Source organism: Danio rerio, chromosome 17 (assembly GCF_049306965.1).
Source record: "Danio rerio strain Tuebingen ecotype United States chromosome 17, GRCz12tu, whole genome shotgun sequence".
Lineage (NCBI taxonomy): Eukaryota > Metazoa > Chordata > Actinopteri > Cypriniformes > Danionidae > Danio > Danio rerio.
The window spans coordinates 21,371,789-21,396,531 of NC_133192.1; the positions used below are offsets into that span (position 1 = coordinate 21,371,789).

At 35.6% G+C, this 24,743-nt stretch overlaps 1 protein-coding gene across 1 annotated transcript in view; it reads right to left on the reverse strand.

Annotated features, from left to right (window-relative positions):
• Positions 1-24,743, reverse strand: part of ryr2b (ryanodine receptor 2b (cardiac)) — a 119,842-nt gene that overhangs the window by 68,214 nt on the left and 26,885 nt on the right. The window contains exons 25-48 of the mRNA XM_068214574.2: positions 24,279-24,426; positions 23,171-23,379; positions 22,885-23,059; positions 22,592-22,800; positions 21,304-21,629; positions 20,860-20,974; positions 20,581-20,741; positions 19,583-19,742; positions 19,212-19,298; positions 17,828-18,054; positions 15,332-16,151; positions 13,503-13,703; positions 11,760-11,865; positions 11,525-11,665; positions 11,089-11,365; positions 9,444-9,558; positions 9,166-9,298; positions 8,541-8,644; positions 8,320-8,455; positions 6,609-6,786; positions 6,414-6,522; positions 6,094-6,214; positions 4,063-4,232; positions 2,279-2,502 (exon numbers count right to left, since the gene is read on the reverse strand). Of these exons, the coding sequence (XP_068070675.2) occupies positions 2,279-2,502; positions 4,063-4,232; positions 6,094-6,214; positions 6,414-6,522; positions 6,609-6,786; positions 8,320-8,455; positions 8,541-8,644; positions 9,166-9,298; positions 9,444-9,558; positions 11,089-11,365; positions 11,525-11,665; positions 11,760-11,865; positions 13,503-13,703; positions 15,332-16,151; positions 17,828-18,054; positions 19,212-19,298; positions 19,583-19,742; positions 20,581-20,741; positions 20,860-20,974; positions 21,304-21,629; positions 22,592-22,800; positions 22,885-23,059; positions 23,171-23,379; positions 24,279-24,426 (4,652 nt within the window). The remainder of the gene's footprint in view (positions 1-2,278; positions 2,503-4,062; positions 4,233-6,093; positions 6,215-6,413; positions 6,523-6,608; positions 6,787-8,319; positions 8,456-8,540; positions 8,645-9,165; positions 9,299-9,443; positions 9,559-11,088; positions 11,366-11,524; positions 11,666-11,759; positions 11,866-13,502; positions 13,704-15,331; positions 16,152-17,827; positions 18,055-19,211; positions 19,299-19,582; positions 19,743-20,580; positions 20,742-20,859; positions 20,975-21,303; positions 21,630-22,591; positions 22,801-22,884; positions 23,060-23,170; positions 23,380-24,278; positions 24,427-24,743) is intronic.

Genomic DNA, 24,743 nt, shown 5'->3' on the forward strand with positions numbered 1-24,743 from the left:
ATTTTAGGTCAACAAAACCAGGAGAATTTTTAAAACTGCACTTTTTTATATGCTTTTTTGCTGTTTGTCCTCACAACAAACAGACTAAAACCAGAAATGTTTTGAAAACTCCAGCCAGGATGAATATTTATGGAAAGTTTTCACCTCAGGACATCAGTGAGACACTGTTTAGTCCTCTCTGATTGTCTAACACAACTGATTTCACATCAAACACAGATACTCTGCAGCAAACAAATTGTGAATTCTATGACATTCGCACTGTATTTTCATTGACTTGTATGCAATTTACTTACAAAAAACACACTCTGACACTTGCACCATTTTGCACATTCTGACCAGACACATTTTTACAATTACTCTATATTAAAAAAAAAAAAAAACATTGTGCATTTATGAAGTGTGCGTTACACAGCTGAGAAGTCTTGATAAACCACGTGTAGAAACACTTTCTCTCTCTCTCTCTCTTTCTCTGTACAATACATTTCAATTCAATAATTGCTGTATTGCCATGACAAATGTTACAAATGTATTGCCAAAGGATTTATAAAGTTTACATAAGGAAAAAATTATATATATATATGCATCGGTGTCAGACATTCGCAGGGATAGAATTAGTAATTTTTGGCTAACAGGTGAGATATCTTAGAAAATCAGAAAAAAAGGACTGCAGTATGTATTACAGGGGTATGTTCACGACATAATACGCAACCGATTACAAAATAATTGATTCAAAACTGAAGCTAAAGCCTCGTTGCCTCGTACACTAACCATTCAACAGCTTAGTTCATGCATAGCAGGATAGGTGAAAATAATCTATAACAACAAATTAAACTGTGATTTCTCTTTTTTAGCTAAAAAGCCTGATAAACTAATCGTGCAATGAAACATAGCGTTACTGGCTGACGAGGAAACACGCATGAACAGTGCTTCTACATAAATCAGAATATGTGCCAAATATTAGCCTCATTGAACAATAGCAATGTACAGTACCTATAACTGTCAATATGTTTGAGTGCTTTTTATACAGTTTCTATTCTAATTTGCAGTTAAATTTAAAGAAATGAATAAATTGAAATGCAAATCAAAGTATAAATAGCAGAAGTGAACAAATAGATTTTCCCTACCAGCAAATATTAATCTGTCACCAAATGTAAAAGCAGACACTAACCCATTATAACGCCGTCACCAAAGACTAAATCTCCAAAAGCCAGACAAAAACATTGACGAATTGTAGCTCTAACATGGACATGAGGGTTATAAATGATTGAAAAACAGCTGCAGGTAAAGTATATTGATCGCAAGTGCTCAGTTTGTGATCACATCTCTGTTTTGTTGTTGATATGTAATTTTAAATATTCGTAGCTTGAAACAGATGGGTCGACGTAGTGTCGCTGGTTCGAGCCTCGGCTGAATCAGCTGGTATTTCTGCGTGTAGTTTGCATGTTCTCCCTGCGTTTTCGTGGGTTTCCTCCGGGTGCTCCGGGTTCCCCCACAGTCCAAAGACATGCAGTACAGGTGAATTGGATAGGCTAAATTGTCCATAGTGTATGTATGAGTATGAATGAGTGTGTATGGGTTTCCCAGTGATGGGTTGCGGATGGAAGGGCATCTGCTGTGTAAAACATATGCTGGATAAATTGGCGGTTAATTCCACTGTGGTGACCCCTGATTAATAAAGGGACTAAGCTTAAAAGAAAACGAATGAGTGAATAAACGAAACAGATTGAAATATGGCTGAATTGTGCTGCTTTCACGGCCCCTCACATAGCTTGATCTACGCTGGCATTTCTCCCCTTGGGTTTTAGGTTTTGGAAAGGGAAAAAAATCTACCACCCTGTCCAAACTTTAGAATACCGGGTATCAGATCTGCACAATCCATATGCACAACCTTTTGCTTGCTTCCCTTGCTCATAAGCTTGACAGACCTCCAGTGCGTAGCTACAGTTGCTAAGCCATAATTGATGTCTGGCAGTTTTTGGGTGTGGCTTAGCCAATTGTGAGTCAATTGTAGGTCACTTTGGATAAAAAGCATTAAAGACTAAATAATGCTAAATGACTATGTACATGTAAATACTTAATTCCCTGTTTGTTGTGGAACCAACTTAAAAGTTTCATTATCTCCGCCTGTTCCCTTTAACATGCATCAATGATTTCATTAAAAATTAAAGCAGGGAAAACTCTTGATAAAAAAAATACACTTATATGTGTGGACATAGCCTTAAATGGCTTTTATGGTATCATATGATCAACACAAAAAAGCAAGGTCAAATATGCTGACCCGCACACTGCCAGCAGACAGTCCTGTATGGCTTCTCTCTGGGCCTTGGTGAGTCCGCTGGCTTTAGAGAGGCTATAGACACCCTGCAGCAGCTCGTCCACCGGCCCGCTCCGTGAAGATGAGGAGTCACAAAGCAGAGACGAGTATTTACTCAGCAGCGGCAGAACGGCCACACATAGGTATCGATTGATGGCCAGTGCCATGTCTGTTCCACCTAACCCTGTCTGCAAACAGAAAACACATTAAGATGTTAAAGGACAAAAAAAAACTTTGGTAATCAATAATTGTAATGATAAAAGTTTCTTAAGCAGCAGATATGATGATATTTGGAGGATTGTGACATAACCTATGTCAATCACCTATATGTACAGCATACATGGACATTAAAATCACCAAGAATCAACATTCTGTCATGTTTCAGTGAGAAGTCCTCCTTAAAAAATCAGCAAACTCATTTAAAAAGTTTGTGTTGTGCTTTGGAGGGCGGTACATCAAAGCAACCAAAAGCGTGAGGTTCATCTCCAACGTAAACAACTGCAGCTCAAAAGACCGATAGTCATTTGTCACAACTAAGCGGCAAGGAAAAATGTCTTTAAAAAATAGAGATTAGGCCTCCACCACGACCAGATTTACAAGGAGAGTTTAAAAACAAACAATTCAGGGGTAGCAGTTCAGAGAGAGAGCTTTGATCTCCAGTGGTAAGCCAAAGCTAGGAGATAAATAAAAAAATCCAAATCGCACGATGAAAAAAGTTCATTAATTATTAAAGTCTTATTTACCACTGATCTGGCGTTTATCAGTCACATCCTGAAACGAGGCGGATTATCAGAAAGCACATCAAAGTGGAATAAGCAATATTAGAAACTATTTTTCACCACAGTGTCAGACTTCAGCATTAAGGGGCATGTCTAGCAACTATAGCAAATATATTAAAAAGGCGTGGTCTTGAGTTATGGGTATTTGGTTGTTTTGGTATTGTCAAATAACAACATCCTATAGCAGAATTTGCTTAATTTAATTTAGTACACATTTAGTGTATTATCTGCAGAAAATTCAGCTTGTCTCATCAATAAATAAATTAACTTTGAATTATGTGGAGAACATTTTTGTAAATCAGCATTTTTTTTTATATTATCGACAGTTTGTGTATACACAACAACAGTTAAAGTTATTCTCATGAATTTTATTGGGTGATTTTACATGAATTATTATGAGACTCAATGTTCACGTCTAGATACTGTCTTCTGTCAATGTCCTTATTTTTACAACTACTGGACGCATAAAGCAATGGTGTGACTTGTTTTAGAGGTTACTGATTTCTTTTCTGTTGCATAAAGAGTTGTTGAAACATGTTGAACAGACAGAGCGGTTGAAATATGTAGAACTAAGAATAAAACCCCCTTTGAAACCCCCTTAACCTTTATTTTGGCATCTACTGCAGGGCTTGGACCCTTAATTAGATGGGTTAGACCCCACATGCTCTAGAATTTTTAGTAAACAAAGGTCTTATATTTCAGCTTTGTTCCTCACACAGAACAATAGTTTGACTTCAAAGCACTTGTAATACAGCACATGAGTAGAATGTACTGCTTTGGTCATGCTTTATGACATTTTTGAAGATCAAGATTACACTATACAGAAAAAGGCACCACAGACATCTGAAACATTTACTTTGAAAATGACTTTTTTCAGATGAAATAAAGGTCATATCGGTTTGAAATGACATGTTAACATTACTTAAATTTGCCAGAACATTTACCTACATGAAATATCTCTCCACTTACAGTATCCATGTTAACAGCAGCTTTCAGATCCGTCAGGAAACCAAACTTCAGTAGACGCAGCACGAACTGCTGATCCTGAACTCCATAAACCCGGTCCAAAAACAGCACCATGGCTGCTTTGTGATCCGGACAAAACATCCGAGACATGTCCGGTTCGACCACTAGACCATCTGAGTATAACCAGCACACAATATTTTCAACCACCAATTAATCACAATAGACTTCAAATAGACTTCTTAAATAACTCTGCCAGCAACTAAATAAACTATTTAAAACCCAACTTAGACTTCCTCGTTAAAAGGGCTCACGTTAAATTGAAAATTCCCTCATAATTCACTGTACCTCATGTGGTTTTAAACCTTTATAATTCCTCACAGGCGACACAGTGGCTCAGTGGTCAGCATTGTTGCCTAACAGCAAGAAGTTTGCTAGTTTGAGTCCTGGTTGGGTAAGTTGGCATTTCTGTGTGGGGTTTGCATGTTCTCCCTGTGTTGGCATGGGTTTCCTCCAGTTGCTCCAGTTTCTCCCACAGTCCAAAGACATGCACTACAAGTGAATTGATTAGACTAAATTGGCCACAGTGTATTTGTGTGAATATGAAAGTGTCTGGGTGTTTCCCAGTGCTGGATTGCAGCTGGAAGGGCATTCGCTGTGTAAAACATATGCTGAATAAGTTGGCAGTTCATTCCGCTGTGGCGACCCCTGATAAATAAAGGGACTTTTTGAAGAATGATGGTTACTGGAACCCATTTACATCCTAATAGTAGAAAAAAAATACTATGGAAGTCAAATGGATCAGGCAACCATTGTGTTTAACATTAGAAAGAAACTCAAAGGAAGAGTAAATGATGAGGTAATTTTCATTTTGGGTGAACAATCCCTTTAACTTGATCACGGTTTTTAAAGGTTCAAGACACCCTGTAGTACTTTTTTTTTTTTTTTTTAGATTTTAACAGATTTGTATGTGCTGAGCATCATTTAAGACAATGTTAGCACCTGTTAGCTTTAATTGTGGGGGGAAATGGATCATTTGAAGCTTTTGTCTGCTAATTTCATCTTCCGGGTTTAAAATAATTATTGGGATGGGATTAAAAATCGGTGATGTAGAGCGCATCTGCTGGTAGAGTGATGGTGCGTCGGTTTCTCATTATTATTCATAGCTTAGTTTTCTTATCCCATGAGAAGACCCTGCTTCTTAATTATTCATGACTGCACATGCTTTCTGATGACAGACTAATATGGACAGACCTGCCAAGTTAAGACAGAACACAACATGCAGTATTTAGTGGTTCATGAAGGGTCTTTGCGTTTGTTTCCATGATTCACAAAGTTTTTTGCTTGGCTTTCATGATGCTGTCACCATGCTGTACGATAATTGGAGAATGGCGTACTTTTTCTTTTATCGGTTGAGTTTGTTACCATTCAGACACATCGCCTATCTGTGCTGCCGTGTTTGCACATATTTAAAATCCTCCAGATTATCGGCAAGGATAGACAAGGAAAGAGACCTGCTGTACTGCTATCCATGTTGTCTGCATTCAGATCCAGAATTTAGGAGGAGAGAAATCCTCCTCAATAAACATGATTATCTTTATAATGATATAACAAATTGTGGTCATTATGAAATTACAAACAGCCTATATTATACAAAACAGCATTAAATTACTTACTGTTTATTTCTTTGCATTTTAACTTTGTAAACTCTAAAATCATGCATCTCCTCACATTTTGTATCAGATTTTTTTTTATCTTGAGCTGGTGAGCCAAAAAAAAGCTCTTCTGTTTCCCCTGCTCTGTCGGCCAAGCCCACTTCTTCCTCTGCTCACGGCACTTCACACCCATCACGAAGCATTTTTTGCAAAACTTTTGAGGTAGACTTGAACTGAAAGAGAGGGGTTTCATGGCTCTTCAATAAAATAAATAGATTTGGAAAGATAATTTAAGAGTCTGAGTAAATGTATATTTACTTAAATTAAAGTGGCAGCTCTCTCTCATAATACACACACACACACACACACACACACAAAATACCTGAGTTCACAACAGGTAAACTGAATGGAATATTGATGATTCCTTCCAGATCCTCTCTGGGAACAAGAGACCTCAAGATGGCCCTGATTCGAATGGCCTCACCTTTCCCTGCTTCTATGAGCTGCAAACCACATACAAACACACACACACACACAATAGAGATGCCCATTAGCAAACCTTGAAGAGCCTTTAAAACCTTTAATGAAAACTGACTGCACCTTGAAAAGTAGATAAAACCAATAAGCCCTTTCCAACTCAATCCTTCAAACACATTACATGGCTCTTATCTAGCTTTCCCAGCGGGTCCCCGAAACACTTACATGCGTCTCAGGGGCGCAGCGACCCAACAGATCAATCAGAGCAGAGTAGAAGGTCATTATGGCATGTCCCATGTGGATGACGTCATGATCATCTTCATCGAGTGTGTCACTAAGAGTGCAGGTGGGTGCAGAATAAGGCATAAGCATTGAGTGAGAACAAGCTCTGACAAGATTAAATTGACGCACATAACTCACAGTGTCCTGCTGGAACTGTGTGCAGTGGTTCCATCTTGCTGGTTGGATATCCTGATGGCTTCCTCCATGGTTGCTAGGAGACCATTTGCCCCCTCCCCTCGAAGGGCAGGGCCAAAGCACTCGGGTCGGCGAATCAGAAGCCTAACCACCACGTAAGCGTTTTCCTCAACGCTCTCACCTGTAGGAGAAGAACAACCAATGGGAACCAACCAGAAGTGCTTAATTAGGCTTTAGTGGTTCAGTGTTCCAGTTTAAGGATATGTTTATATAAGAATAATTTTGGTTTTATTATATTTTATAGATTATTTTTAAGTACACACATTCACAAACCTCACAGGCCTTTTCCAGAATAGAACTTACAATACTTTTCTAGCTGTCAGTTACTTCAAACTGAAATTGAATGCTGAAAAAGATTCTTGGAGAGACATAATAATAATAATAATAATAATAATAATAATAATAATAATAATAATAATAAATAAATAAATAAATAAATAAATAAAAAGAGAAACAATAAAAAAATCACGATCGCCTCACAACAAGAAGGTCACTGGTTCGAGCCCCAGCTAAAGCCCAGCTTGGCAGTTGGCATTTCTGTGTGGAGTTTGCATGTTCTCCCCGTGTTGGCGTGGGTTTCCTACGGGTGCTCCGGTTTCCCCCACAAGTCTAAAGACATGCGCTATAGGTGAATTGAATACGCTAAATTGGATGTAGTATGTGTGTGTGGATGTAAGAGTATATGGGTGTTTCACAGTGTTGGGTTGCGGCTGAAATAGCATCCGCTGAGTAAAACATATGCTGAATAAGTTGGCAGTTCATTCCGCTGTGGTGAACCCTGATTAATAAAGGGACTAAGCCGAAAACGAATGAATAAATGAATGAATGAATGAATGAATAAATGAATGAATAATAATTATAATAATAATAATAAATATATACAAATAAAAATTAAAGAGAAAAGGATAAATTAAGCAAATAAAATATTAGTAGGGCATTATTTTATATGGTCATTAAAGAATAAGTTAAAGGGAAAAGATAAAGCTTTTTATGCATTGAGCTCATTTTATTGAATTGCACAAATACTTGTATGTTAGAGTGACCATATTGTAGTTTTCAAAAAAAGGGGGGGGGGGGGGGTGAGGGTGGTGCTGGAGAGTTCACAACAATAAAACTGTTACTGAACTTTTATTTTTTACATAGGTACAGGACCGATTAATTGGGCGTGCAACAAGGTGTGGCCAAGAGGTAGTAGGTTTTAGAAAATGTAGAAAACCGGTCAGATGCATTTTGTTAGTTCCAAATAGGACAAGTCTGGGAAAAGAGGATGTATGATCACCCTAGAGCAGTGTTTCTTAACCACATTCCTGAAGGACCACCAACACTGCATGTTTTGGAGATCTCTTTTGTCTGTTACACCTATAACAGGTCTTCTAGTCTCTGCTGATGATCTGAATCAGGTGTGTTTGGTTAAGGAGACATGGAAAAGGTGCAAAGCTGATGGTTCTCCGTGAACATGGTTAAGAAACACTGCCATACAGTATGTGCAAAAATAAATTATCAACAACTGGCCTGGCATGCAAAATACAGAACTTTAGACATTTTTTTTAACAGAAAAGATTTATGGTCAGGCAAAGTTTTTAAATCAGACAGAAAATCTTTTAATTTTTATTACATCATTATCAAGCAAACACACCCTAAAACCAAACATTACCATTGCAAAATACTGCAAATCGCAGGAAGTCCAGGTAGCGTTCTCCCTCTACAGGATTCCAGCCAATATCTGGATACCCTTTAGAAACCAGCAGAGCACAACTACGCAAACCACAGCCTCCCAAATACTGCACGACCTGTACAAACACATTGAGAAAGACCAGTCCAGTTCATTATTGCAAAAATCAGAAGGAATGTGGAAAGGAGATGAGTGAAACTTACTTTCTCCAGGTCCGCCTCTGTAAGAGAAAGCGCCAGCTCGTTGTTGTCCATGACTGAAGCAGCCGCCACATCCAGAGGAGTTGATCCTCGCATGGAGGGAGATGCTGACAAGAAAGATCACATTTACTTTTGTCTACTTCCTTAAAAATGTTCAGACTCCATGTTAATGCGCTCTATGCACAGCTAGTGTTTTCAGACAATGATAAACTTCCAATGAAAGGTTTATGTGACTATTTTCAATTTCATAAGGTGTCTTGTACAGCACTGATGTTCTATTGTAATTGAAATACAATCAGTTAAACAGACTTAAGCATTCATTTAGTTGTTCAAGCGTAAAACCAGATGAAGACATCAGTAGAAGCAGGCGAGCGCAGAAACTCCTATATAATACTGGGGTAAAAATACATTTGCATATTTTAAAGATAGAAAAATTGAATTTAATGCAGTGCTTCTTGTCCACTCTGAGACCCACTTTATATTGTATCAGGCAGTGAAGATTGCTGATTTTTAAAGAAATCAATAGGTCATTTTGTAATGGCACAACAGTTCACCAAAAGTGCTTGGTCTGGCTGACAGAAAATGAAAAGTCTCGGTGCATATAACCCTTTGGAATTAAATCACATACCAAGTCCAACATTGCCATTGTCCAGCAGGTAGCTGAGATGATCAAACATGGCCTTCTGGTTCTGGCGACTGATTCGACAGAAATAACACAAGAAACGACAGCAGTGCGCAACCATCTTAGGGAATATGATTTCCTTGATAGCAGAGGAGCAAGAGAGTGAAAAAACACACATGATTTAATGATTTCAGTCTAATTTATGAGGGTCAATTACTCAATTGACTTTTGACTTCAGTAATGAATTATAATGAAGCACAAGTATTTGATCTAATTATGATTACCTTGGATTCTCTAGCATCAAGGACGTTCACCATCACCTCCATGACAGTCTCGTGCATCCCCAGAGCTCTCATTAAATTAGGATGCTGATAGAAAACTTTATTGTTCATGATGTCACTACATAAGAGAAAACACAGGTGTCAAATAGAGGATAAGACTGGTTTGAGCACGACAGTCCATCAAAAACATTGAATCACTGAAGTGTCACCTCTTTAAGCAATGTGTCCAAAATTGTAGTGTATCGTTTTGTGGCTTGATTTCATCAATTGTGATGAAGTAATTCTAGACTTTTAATGGTAATGAAGTTCATTGTAATAATTCATTGTAAAATAACTTTACAATGAATTATCATCATAAGTTGGTTTTAAAAGAAGCTCTTACATTTACCAAGGATACAATATTGGGTAAAGCCTATATATTTTAGTATCACGTGATTTTTAAAAAAATCTAATTTTATAATTTGGTGCAAAAAAATATACAGGACCAATTTTATTTACAATTACTTTTTTTGTGTACAATTTAAATTATTATTATTTTTTTTTTTTGATGAACAGAATTTTTTAAAACATCCATTTTTTTATGAATTCTTGCTTAATAATTAATTTCTTTTTTTTTAACTGACTTTTTTTTTACTGACCCCAAACTTTAATTAATGTCTAAATATGTCATATATATTGCATTTTATTTTTTATAATGCTTTGGGTGTTCAAGAAGTGTAAATATGACTATGTGGGGTTATATGACCGTTTAAACTTAAACATTTATAAGCTAAAATTTCATTTCCACTAAGTTATAAATAACATTTGTAATTTTATCATGTGATATTTTACATACAATTTAAATATAAATACAAAATCATTCTACTCACGACATTTGATCATATCTCAAATAAAAAGTGTAGTACTGCCTGAACTAAATAAAACATAAAATTAAACATATACATTTACTACACACTGGTGCTTGTCAAAAATCCAGATCTAGAGATAATTAAATCTGAACCCTGCTCTGTTTTATATTTTATGTGCATTATTTGTGTGTAAGGGATTCAAATTAAGGCATTGTTTTAATAAGCGTGTCAAACCTGTAATCTTGTTAGTATTGTATGTCTTATTCAGCGGTCAGTAATCAGGCGACACTATTCACGGCAGAAAGCATTTGAATGAATGAGGATGTCAGTTCCAAAAAGAAAAAGCTGACAAAGAAAACAGCTTTCAAAGATGATGGGTCAGAGAAGTTTCTTCAATCTAGCACAAAACTGTTCTGTTTGATTTTTAATGAGACAGTTAGAGTTTTGAAGTGTGGAAATGTCTACAAAACAATGAAACAAACATTTAGGCAGCTGTTGGAATACATTTCTCACCTTGCACTGCTTCGTATTTAGACTGCCTCTGGTTGTTTTTTTCATTTAAAAAATGCTGACAGTGTCATTTTGCCACTTTTGCACTTGTTATTTATGCATTTAAAAAAGCAAAAGCCACTCATGTCTTTTTATTAAATGTGCATATTAAAAACAAGTTTTATTAGACCTATGAAACTGAGGAAAACTCATATTTGGACCTTTGAATTGAGACTTTGAGAGCCCCTGCTGTACACTATGCAACAAGTACAGTACAGCATTCCACTCCAAACACAGTCATCCGCTCTCACCCCAGTCCTCTGATCATGCATTCCTCTTCTTCTTTGCCCATCCTGGCCTTGAGCAATGAACGGATGCATGCTAGAGCCCACTGAAGGTGAAGAGTGTCTTCCACAGATGTCTGGCTGATACAGTAAGCCTTCTGTAGCGGCGCAGACATCTGGCCATGCAGACCGGCATACTGTTGATGCAGCAGACTGAAAACAGCGCGCACCAAATCTGGGTCTTCAATCGTCTCCTCCTGAGCCCAGTGCAGCATGGTTTCTGATATCAGCTGCTGCAGAGACACTGGAAAAAAAGAGACGTCTGGTTCAGCTTGCATTCGCTCATCTGGCGTGTAATTGAAATAACCTGTACAGTTTTATGAATACAGGTTCATAACATAACAACGTGATCCCAGTATAATGAAAAAGATCATTTATGAAAGCCAAAAAGAGGCTTTCCTACCAGGTTTGCTCGCTATCTCCTCAGGCAGGCCTGACATTCTCCTCTTTAAATGCATTATTTTATCCACTAGGCCGTGGAGATGATTCCTGATTGACAGGTCATCCTCATTCTCATTCTCTGAACCACTCTCTATCTCAATTCCTGATTAAACAAAGACACGGGAATAAATGCTTCACGCATGAGAGGTCGAGATGCTGGACAATTATGCCACCGATTGTCCTAATTGTCTGCCTACCACAGTGGCTCATTAGATCCTGATGGAATTCCCACATCAGATCTTGGATGTCCTCTGGGCAAGGACATTCCAGACAGTCCTCGCGAAAGCTCAGCATCATGTTTATCTGAACAAAAAAGAAGGATTATTAGGGACAGTGAAATGACTATTTACTGTGTTTTTTGATTAGTTGAAAAATAGATTCATTTGAAGATGAAACAGCTATTCTGGCTTTGTTTGGACCCACACTTTAAAAAATGCAGAGCTCCACACAAGTAAGTTGTCCCAAAACAAATCAATTAACTTAATTGTTTTTACAAATACAAGTAGATTGAACATAAAACAACTACACCTGATTCACACGGGGCTTCATCGTGAACGCTTCACCAATGAAGTTAGTCCGCTATCGGCTATTGCCTGAGCTTTGCTATTTGCATAAAGCTATCAGATAACTGACGCTTTCGTTGGCGCTTGAAAAGTTCCCAACTTCTACAGCAAGCGACGGATACACAATTCAGTCTATCATCACCTATTCATAGTAAATGGGAAGCGTTGACACCGACGGCCCATGTGAATGGGGCGTTAAGTTGTCCTACAAAAAAAACACTTAAGAATTGTGTAATTTCAACTCATTTTAAATAAGTAGTTCAAAAAAGCAGCAGAGGTTATTTTTAGAAAGTAGTTTTGATGGTAAAACAAACTTCTTGTCGAACTGCTTTATGAATATAATATCCAGTGCTTAATTTGTGAATTGCGAGGTCCCGCAACAAATCGGGGTAATGGATCCAGCATGTTACGCATGGATGGAGAAGTGTTGTGGATAAAGGACGAAAGTAAAGAGCAGGGCGTTGTCGCGGACGAAAGTGAAGAGCAGGGGGTTGTTGCGGACGAAAGTGAAGAGGGTTGGGGAGTCGCGGAAAAAAGTGAACAGCCGATGGGGGAGGAGGGCGGTTGAGGAGGCGGATCAATAAAAAGAGTTGTAGGATCAGATTTCAGAGGTGCCAGATCCGGATCCGATGTGTTCCGCCACAAATTAAGCCCTGATAATATCACATTTGTGTTAGTGCTTACATGGTGATATTCTGAAAAAATAATGATCTTGCATGTGTGATATTTTTATCTTATATTTTTTTATATCTTACAAGTATAAAAAATGTAGAAAAACCCATGCAGGGATACTTTTGACTTTCAGAATTTGAAATATAAAGTTATTCAACATTCACACTCAATGCTCTTGGACTCTCAAGACTAGTTTTTGTTTGTTTTATGCAAAATGAGTGACACATTAAATGTCAGCTTGCACTTTGTTCAAATCTAAATTTGTCTTTTTATTTGGTTTTTGTATTGGCATTCAATTGTTATGATCTAATGTAAATTTAGCTTTTTTAAAAGGACCCCAGAAATAATACCTACCAATGAAGATCTCAATAAACAGATAAGCATGAACAGTAGTTCAACTATAAACATTTAAGTAAATCAACAATGATAATAATGTAGATGATAATCTGCATGATACTGGTTTATGATCGTTTATAAGTGATCATGATTACAAAATCATCCAAAAATCACTTAAATCTGATTTTCTCGTGTAGAGCCCAAGATAAAAAATTTAGAAAAATGGTGGAGTAACAACAATATTTGAACCAAACTGACTTACAGCTGATGCACATCTCTAAATCTTTTCTTTTGTGCTCATACAGGTCTGTAAAATCATGAAAACAGTTGATGACAGAAGTCTACAGTTCAATCCAGTCAGCCTCTGACCTGTTCTTGAGGTGGGGAACGAAACTCTTTGGTTTTGCGAGCAGTGAGAGCAGCGGACATGTTGAGCGCATCCACAACTTCATTGTAGCGGAAGCGCTGGTCCTCTTGAAGATGACCTACAAAGTCACCGGAGAATGATATCACCGCTTCGACTCTGTGACGAACTTGGCAGTCACACAAGTACTTCAAAAGTTGGCAAACCTGATGACGACAAAGAGAGAAAGATAGACATAAAAAGAGACAGAATGGCGTCAGATAAGGGCACTCGTTCATATGTCAATTTAATTCATTCAGCAAGAATTCATTCAATTGATAAAAAATTACAGCAAAAAAAAACACCTACAGTGCTCAGCATATATGAATACACCCCTGACAAATCTATCTTTTAAATTAATAGGTTTTTTTTGTATATCATGTCTTTGAGGGTTTTTTTTTTTCAAGATTTTACAATAATTCAAACTCCAATACCCAAAACTTACCCCAGACAGGTTTAGGGAAAAATCTGAGTTAAATAATAATCCTTATTTAAAAAAAAAAAAAAAAAAAAAAAAAAAAAAAAAAAAAAAGAATTCTAATCAAGCACCAGTTCACATTCCACAACTTCATACTTCCAAAATGTTAAATTAATAGTTTAATAGGAAGCTATGTTATGTTATAGAAAAATATTAAATACAAATTTATAAATAAAGAAAAATCAGAGAAGAAAAAAAGAGAAAAATTTTGTAGAAATTTTGTAGGTTTTATTTGATTTGCAATATTTTGCTTGAATTTAATTGTATTATCTTTCAATTTCTAAATATGTTTGGTGACTAAAATATTGTTTTAATAAATATATCTGTTTTGTATAAATAAACCAAAATAAATTGCCTATATTTACTGAGAAATTAATAAAAATATTCATTTTCAAAATAGACTGACCTCAATTATGCTGAGCACTATACATTTTTTCAGGGATTTCAGTTTCAAATGCTTTTGAATAGATTTGAACCCAGACAGAAATTATTAGAAACATATTTAAAAAGTAATAACAATTAAGCAATATTAATAATGAATAATATTCAAGCAATAATTCACCATTATAGATTGCTTAATAAAGGAATAACACTATTAGGGGTAGGAATAACAAATTGGCCATGACAGGAATATAGTACATTTTATACTATAAACATATTATATTAGTTCTCTTTGTAGCTATGGAAAAATTAAGAGACCATTTGAAAAGTCTCAGTTTCTCTAGTTTACTCTGTTTATTAGGTATAAGTTTAAGTAAAATGTTGTTTGTTTCAATGTATAAAGGTCTGGTAACATTTCTTCAAAATGTCTAATAAAATATTGTTATTTAGAGCATCTTTTTTTCTCTTTTGAAAAACTATGTTCAGAATAGCAAATACTTTACCCACCAATTTGCTGTAAATAAAAATGCGGCTTCTAAACTCTTTTAAGAATAAAATATTGATAATGTGTTAAATAAAAACACAATCTGAATCTGATTTTTTTTTGTTATTTTATGCAAATGGTTTAAATGACAGCATTTATATTTTATATTTAAAAGAAATGTAAATAACTTATATGTTACTCAAACCCATATTAAATAAAAATACAGAGAAATTGATTATTTTTAAAGATTTGTAAGAATTGTAAGATTATTTTCTTTGAAATCTTATGAATATCAAGAAAACAGAAGTGTGAGCATAAGAGACTTTTTTTAAATATCTTCTAAGCATCTGACAACTATGTAAATTCAGGTAAATTGCGACACTTTTCCTTGGTCATCTCAACCTAAACTTTGATTTGGTGATGTTCTCTCTCATTGAATGATCTATGCTGACCTGTAACTTGACAGCTTCTGGCAGCTTCATCTGAAGAAGCACATCATATTTCCAATCTCCTTTCTCTTTTTCCTCTGCACCTCCATCTCTTTCTCCAAGCTCATCTGTCTCTTCTGTTCTCTGTGTTGCTCTCATGTACTCGCTCGGCAGGATGAGACTAAACACAGCCTCCAGATCGGCCCCCTGATACACACCCATTAGAAGGAGAGTGTGAATCAAGTTCAGCAGAGGAACCAGCAGGAGCTCAACACTTCCCCCTGTGGGATCCCTCACACCCTGTCCCACCACCATCACTGCTTCCTTTAGCATTGCAATCACAACAGCCTTCAAAACATCCAATGGGATCTCTGGACTGTCCTGGCGCAAACTACTCCACAAAACCCTGCCTTCGTCTCCATCCACCAGATCAATTTTATTATTAGACCTGATGAAGCAAGGTGATGTGAAGTGCATTTTGGGCCATAACGAAGTGCTGCGGTCACTCCCTGGAAACCTCTCCACCTTTTCATTGCTTTTGTAGAGGGTTATGGATTGTGTGTTTGTCATTGGCACAATGTATTCATGATTCATGGTCTGCCTGGCACTGGCGTGGGCGTCTAGGTGGATGTTGATGAGGAGGTTGTAATAGCTGGTTCGCAGGTGGCCTGGCATTCTGGAGCACTGCAAGGCAAATAAGAGCTGTGACTGGTCCACGTGGCTGCAGAGGGCGTGGCTTACGTGTGTGTTTCCATGAGCTGAGAGGGCAGAGTAAAGGAGGAGGGTGTGGTTATGGAATTTGAGGAGATCATGTGATTCGGAGAGTTCCAGAATGTCCACACACCTGGAAGAAGGAGAAGGGGATCTTTTTTATGCAGCTTGGAAAACATTTGTCACGATCGCCAGCAATCTAGACCTTGCAGATTGGTGGAAAACATGCGCTATCACCAGGACTACAATTCTGCCACTGAAATAAACTACAAATTCTTTTATTCCCTATTCTCACACACCTGTCCTAGATTCCTCTTGATTGCAAACACACAGCTGAAACTTGTGAGAACTGATTACCCAAACAATAAACAAAACAAAGGTCAAAAACCACGGCAGGCAAAGCAAGACAAGGAAATGCAATGCTCACTTTCAGTTCAACAGGACTCAGCAAAGATGTGTGTGAGCTGTGTTTATAGTCTGGGTAATCAGTCCGCACAAGCTTCAGTTATGTGTTTACAATCAAGGGGGATCTGGCACAGGTGTGTGAGTGCGGGGAATGATGGGATTTGTAGGGGCAGATTTGTAGTCCGCGTGATGCTTTCCAGGAATCCGCAAGGTCTAGATCGGTGGTGATCGTGACAGTTATATTTATTTCCTAATTTTAGTTCATGGGGGAATTACCTGGAAACATTACAATGCATGAGCAAATGATTGTACTAAAAAGACCAAAGTGCAAGGGTCAGGAAGAAAATAAAATAAAGATTATTGGAAAAAAAAACACTGTGATTTGAAAATACTATTTTATAACACGCAAAGACCATTTTTTGCTAACACATTAACATAAGGCTTAATTTGTCAATATCAATGTATTTACTAACATTAACAAAAAATGAACAATACATTTAATACAGTATTTATTCATATTCATTAGAAAATGAAATTAAATTTGATCATTTTTGTTCTTGTTAACTTAGAGTGCATTACTAATGTTAAGAAGCACAGTTTAGGATTTTAATAATGCATTAGGAAATGTTAATTATTATTAATAAATGATGTGCAATAATTTTCATTCTCAATTCATTTCAGTAGATATATTAATTAACATTATAAGAGTCTTATTGTAAAGTGTTCAACATTTTTTCTTACAATACTAATTGTGATTTAAATGACTAAAAATAGTTTCACAATTCAGCAAAATCTAAAGCAGACAGTCATTTTTGAAACAAAAAAATAAAACTGCTGTTTATTTGCTGTTAATTACAAATTCGATGAATAAGCCTTAAAACATTTCAGTTTTGTTTTTATGGTTTAAATATTAAATATATTTAAAAAATCAAAATTATAAATTTTAAAATACACCATAAAACCTATTTTGTTGCTGTGACATATACATTTTTTTATTTAGAAAATTATGAAATCCCATTTTATTAAATGTCATGTGTCTGCAATTCTAACCTTTGTAGAACTTTTTATTATTACACACATCTAAATTCCAAAAACAAATTTTATCAATTTGTATTTTTAAACAGCAGATTTAGGGAAAATTAGATTAAAGAGTCAAAACTAAGACAAATGTCAAATAAGGGAAAACAAAGGTTATAGGGGAAAAACACTAAACATCAAACAAAATCTATTTTATTAATCGTGGTTAAAGATAAGTATTAGAAAACTAATTCAAAATTAAAAATGCATCAAAATTTCATATTGTTAAACAACATATCTAGAATTTAACTGATAAATCAAAATTTTGTTCTAGATCCATTAAATGTTGAGAAATGTATACACTGTGAGCATCATGCGACCTCTGACCTGCTCTCTTCAGGAATGTACAGCGTCATGATCTGCTGGATGTGAGAACATTGAGCTCTCCAGCCATATCTCTCCTCCAGACGGCTCATTTCCACAGACTGTGTGTGATCTGGTACTCGAGTCCACCGTGTATGTGTTAGGTGCTGAACACACAGTCTAGGAGGACACTGAGGATTCGCATTTCTTCTCTCACTCCGAAAAACTCCCGCTGATAATGGCATCACATTCTGTGGGGGTGACAGTACAAATTTTCAGACTGCAGCAAATATGATATATGAAATATAGAACAAAAGCTCAATTCATTTGATGTTGCATTTATGTGCAGGCCATGTTTCCATTATATCAGAAGAAGACATCCACTAAAATGACATGCAGTGTAACAATAATTGATATGTCAACAATGTTGTCAGGTATATTTAAAAACAAAAAATTTAATGACGCCATGTTAGAACTCTAAAGAAGATCAGTGCAACCCTAAAATACCAAAATAACTATCAGTTTTAATCTGTACATTAAACCACTATCTTTCAACCACTTTAAGTTGCACTTATTTTTCACCAATATGTTTATATTCATTTGTATTACAATCAATTATTATTTTACTTATATTAATTTAATTCCTCCGGGTGCTCCGGTTTCACCCACAGTCCAAAGACATGAGGTACAGGTGAATTGGGTAGGCTAAATTGTCCGTGGTGTATGAGTGTGAATGAGTGTGTGTGTTGATGTTTCCAGGAGATGGGTTGCGGCTGGAAGGGCATCCGCTGCTTAAAACGTGCTGGATAAGTTGGCGGTTCATTACACTGTGGCGACCCCGGATTAATAAAGTGAATAAGTGAAAAGAAAATGAATGGATGGATGAATAAATGAATGAATGAATGAATGAATGAATGAATGAGTATTAATTTAAAAAGTATGTTGTTAACAATAATGTTGATGTTTATTTTTGAATAAATTTGTTACGCTGTATGACAACGGTACATTTTTTTACATTTCAAGTTACTTGAAATACAACATTTAATACACTTTCTATGTGTATAAAATCACTTTTATTAATTGTATTTGTGCATTATTTGTGTATTAAATCTATATTTTTGCATCATATTTGTACTGTAGATGCCAAGATGGAGTATATAAGTGCGCAAGAAAAGTCTTGTTTTGATTATGATCTGTACCTCTGTGCTTTTGCTCAGCCAAAATGGAGTCCTTTTTAAAGAAAGATATATAGTTCTTTCTAATTTTTTATTTATTAATGCCTGAGCATTTCTGGCAGCTGAATGTATTTTTTGCAAGTTTACAAGGACAGCCATTGGGCTGAAAAAAGCACGTTTTGGAGATTTATTTGGTCTAGCCATAAAGAACAAAACTGATGTGTTGGGTTTACCTTGATACAGCCGAGCTCAAACTGGAAGACATTAGAACTGGTGGCTTTAGCAAATACCGCAGGGAAAAGCTTGGTGCCTGGTTCCACCTACAGATGAAGAGACTTTGCTGAAGTTGAAATAAAGTAACATAAATGTCTAAACAAGGAAAACGAATGAGGAGAATTTTATCAAATAAAATATCTATGTATAAAAATTGTTTGTGTAACGTTAAGGCTAAAACCATGATCTTTTCCATGAATTTTTATTATGTACTGATTATGTTATCACACCAATAAATAACAACAGTAAATAACCTTAATGGTGCAAAAATATATATGAAATAAATATCTGACCATCAGCGTCTCCACTTCAGAGTCAACTGAATGTTTACCTGGTAGTATGTTGTGATCTCCTTGCCGTTTGCAGTAAATGTCAGAAGGCCTGTGGCTGTGTCGACCAGACATCCAATCTCCAGTCCATTGCTGCTGCGACTGTGGGATAAACTACTGCCCTCTGCTGCACAAACCATGTAACAGCTGCTCCGCTTCACACTAACAGCACACAGTTCATTTACAAGAACCAATTACATACATATCATTATTTAGAGCATGTGTAGAATATTTGAACATTTTTATTCTGTTTTATGACAATTTTATTAGTTTATGGGGGAAATATTTTCTTATATTGCAACTTTATTCTTTGAATTTCCCACATAAATATTAATTTTAGTTAGTTAACAGTGCAACGTTTTTCATCTGATGTTTAGAATTTAATTCAACTTTATTTGAAATAATACAAATGATAGATTTAGAATAACATATCTATTTTATGTCTGCATATACATTTTTAGGTTTACATCATATATTGTTGAAATGTAATAGCACAGTATGGTACATATTTATGTGTGTCGACTGTGGTGTGACATTTTTTGACTTTTTATTTCAGAACATTATTTGTAAATGTCATAACTACAAATTAAATAAATAATAATTATAAATAATTACAAATAAATAAAAATAAATAAGCACATACATTTACCTCATAAAATTACAAATAAAGAAAAATAAATAAAAACATTCATATACCTCAGAAAATTACAAATAAATAAAAACAAATAAACTCTGTTTATTGTGTGCATAATTTCAATATATATTTAATTCAACTTTATTTTGAATATTAAAAAATAAAGAATTAAAAATAATATATACATAAACCACGCATTTTTTTTACAGTTTAACAGTTCTACCTACTGAGCCACCATGTCGCCCCAGCACATTACTTACCAAAATTATTTGATAATACAATAAATTAATAAATAAATAAATTGTGTATATATTTGTGTGCCCGTGACACTTTTTCACACACAGACAAAGCATACGTAAGTCTTACCTCTCATGAACTTTGCCCCATTCATCCCCAAGAGTGACTGTAACGGTGCAAATGCTGTCTAGGTCAAAGCTCACATCATGGTGGCTGAATTTAGAGGTCACCCAGCCCACCCAAACACAAGAGGGCTCCTGACTGAAGGGGATTCTCACAGAGTAATAATACTGCAACGAGAGAGACTAAATAATGACAAACCTACTCAAACTCAGTACTGCCCTTATCAAACCTTTCATGCAGTGATCTAGCAAAAAACAGGTCAATAAGAAGCAAATTATTGCTTACCGTAGTGCAACGAACAAGGCGGTTTTCTTCATTTTTCTCAATAGCTAGAACTTCCTCCAGAAGACGTGCTGATGAGTGGCTGGTGTTTAACTCCTGTTTCTTCTTCAGCATAAACCTACAGCCAAAAAATCAAGTACATAAATAATAAAGAAAGTTCCAGTCAATAGCTGGCGTATTGGGTTTCAAGAGGCAAAGTTGTACAAGAGGACATTATATCAAAGGGTTAGTTCACCCAGAAATGAAAATGAATACTCTACATTTTCCAAACATATTTTAATTATTGTTTTTTTCTGTTAAACACAAAGGAAGGTAATCTGAAGAATGTTGGAAAATAGTAGCTATTAACTTATATATTTCCAACTATGGAAGTCAACAGAAACTCATAAATGTTTGTAACTACTTGAGTAAATGTTGATTTTTAAGTAAACTGTTTCTTTAATTCACCTCTGTTTGAGTCTGGATGGCTTCTCCTGACTGTGGTCTTTGTGATTATTGAGTTCATCTCTGGATCCTGCATATCTGTGAGCTTTCATTAGCAGCTCAAAGTCAGAATCGACTTCACCGTCCTCTGGATCTCTGAGATGACAGATCGCAGCACTGCTGGTAGGCACAGAAGCGTCACCAGGACCGCAGAAAACCTGCGCACACTCTATCGGCATACTGAGACGGTAAAATCCAACGCTGCCTGAGCCTCTTTCTTCATGTCCAAAAACCCTCTTAGTTACTTTTAGACATGGGGTGTTGTTGACGGTTCCATCAACGCGGAGCACCTGAGTAGAAATTTGAAGTATTGAAAATATTAAGAAACCATGAAATTTTTGAGGACGCTCCAAAACAATCGGTAACACAGTGGTGGTTTGCTCTAAACAGAGGATATCAATATTATGTAATAAATGATTTAAAAATGTGAACACCGGTTATTTTTAACACTTTATTTAACCAAATATGTGACGTATATCTATTTGAAGCAAAACATTTTTACCAATATTGTGTATTTGTGTTCAGGACATTTAATTTTTTATAATATAATATTTGCATATGTCTTGTTAGTTACAAATATATCATAATCAGATTAATATATCAGATAAAAAAAACATATAATTTATATATTTGTCTCCAAGAGTAATTGTAAATAAAATCCAACTATTTACAGTTGAAGTCAGAATTATTAGCCCCCCTTTGAATTTTTTCTCTTTTTTAAATATTTCCCAAATGATGTTTAACAGAGCAAGGACATTTTTACAGAATGTCTGATAATATTTTTTATTTGTTTTATTTCGACTAGAATAAAAGCAGTTATTTTTTAAACACAATTTAAGGAAAAAATCATTAGCCCCTTTAGGCAATTTTTTTTCAATAGTCTTCAGAACAAACCATAATTATACAATAACTTGCCTAATTACCTTAACCTGCCTAGTTAACCTAAATAACCAAGTTAAGCCTTTAAATGTCACTGTAAGCTGTATAGAAGTGTCTTGAAAAATATCTAGTCAAATATTATGTGCTGTCATCATAGCAAAGATATAGCAAAACTGTTAATAGAGATAAGTTATTAAAACTATTATGTTTAGAAATGTGTTGAAAAAATCTTCTCTATTAAACAGAAAACGGGGAAAAAATAAACAGGGGGCTAATAACTGTATGTTTTTCCAAGACATATTTTCAATATAAAATAAAGTAAAAACAAGTGTTTCATTATCAATCTTCTCCTTTTATCTACAAATGAACTAACCTGTATGTTAGGATGGTTATCTTGTATAGGAATGAACAAAGGCGCTCTCCAGCTCATCCACAGTGGTAGATCTTTACTCATGTTCAGACCAAAAGGCTGATATCCCTCTTGTAGGCCACAAACATTGAAAAATTTCAGTGACTCAATCTGGCAACCCAAATTCAGACGACCCACCTGATTAATACCTATACTACAAACAGGCAGAAAACCTAGGATTCAAAGAGAAGACGATGAAAGATGAATACATAGCAGTATTGGCTGAAATAAAATGGAAACCATCACAGACAGCTCACCATCAGATTTAATTAAGTCTTTCACAGCAAATTCAGAACCATGACTGTTTAGCAGTAGCTCTCCATTAAGAGTGATCATCATAGTGTCAGTTGTCAGATCCAGCAAACATCCAATAACATCCCCTCTCTTCCAGCAGCCACCCAATCGCTCTGCCCCACCATGCCACCACTGCCCCTAAAACATAAACAATCGTATATTACATTACATATATTTTTTGTACTGTAAACTCATACTTAATAGTATACGATTTTAATACAATTTGCTTTGATATATTAATTGCAATACCTTGGAGCCATCAAACACGAAGGCCTGATCATCTGACCCGAGATCCACATCAGGTTTACATCCAGGTCGAGCCCAGCCTACTCTCATCTCTCCATCAGTTACAGCCTCAAACTCAAAGTACCATTTACCAGAATGCACCGCAAAGAGCTGCTCCAGACGGAAAATACGAAATCTCTCTGCACCCACAGACTTGACACTACTACTTGAAGCTATGGGGGGGAGAAAAACAAACATATTTATCATTTGCTAACATTCAAGTCATTAGTGTCAATATCGATAACCGATAACTCTTAAGATTTGGAGGCCGATAGCTGATATACTTTAGCCGATACTCAAATAAAAAATTTTAAATGTTTTTTTTTTATATACAGTGAACAACTGATTTTATTTTTAAAGTTTCATAAAAGTTTCACCTGATATTATGAACTGAATAGCCTACTTAAAGCAAAAAAGCTATAATTTCAAAATTGGAAGGTGATTATATAGACCTATATTCATGATTTTATAGCATGCCAAAAATAAATAATTTCCTTTTTTCCCATGGCGAAGAAACACGAATACAACGTGTTACAGTAATGTAAAAATGTAGAAATATAGAACATCCGAAAAGGCGTTTTATGTTTTGACCGTTCAGAGCCACCTTACGAGCGAAATGTGGCATAAATTCGTCCTATTTGGCGTTTCAGATTATTTTGAACACATGTAAATATAAATTAAATAAAATATAAATTATAAATTTATATTTATAAAAATATAAATTAAATATATCGGCCTATTTTTGACATTGGACTGATAACGATAACCTTAACAATAGCATTTATTGGCCGATAATGATATGGCCGCCGATACATTGTGCATCCCTATTTAAAATATTTTAGTTTGGTTTAAAATTATTTAAGAAGCCTTTACTGCAAATTTGACCAACATATTACAATAAAAAAAAATTCTTACTGACTCCACATAATTTAATTGTAGCATTTTGCTGAAAGTAAGATTACATTTAAAATGCCTTAGTGAGTAAAGTAAACTTGGTTTAATTTTGAAATGTAATCAGTTGTCCAAATGTGCCTTCTTAAGACTATACTGTAAAAAGGGATCATTTTCCCACCATGCTCTTTCTCCAGCGGTTCCACAGTGTATCCAAACCCAAGAAGGGTGCCCAGTGCATCTCTCATGGCATCTCTACCAGCCTGTTTGTACCTCTCATCCAGCAGATAAAATGGCACTAGTTGGGTACTTCTCTTAAACTTTACATCCTAAAACATAGACATATATTGTACATTTAAACCTATTAAACATCCCTCAAACACAAAGAGACAAAAAAAGAAAACATATTGAAGTTGGAGTAAATGCAATCTGCAAGTGCTACAGATGGTCACATGGACAATTTTGCCATTCCATGCAATTTTTGCATTCCAGTGATCATAAAGTTCACATTTATTGTTTGTTCTGAAGAGGTGCTGTTATACCCCATTCGCAAGATGCAATAAAAGCCTCAGGTGTCCCTGGAATGAGTCTGCTTTAGGTGGAATAAGACAAAGAAACACAATTTGTGTATGTGTGTGTGTTTCTT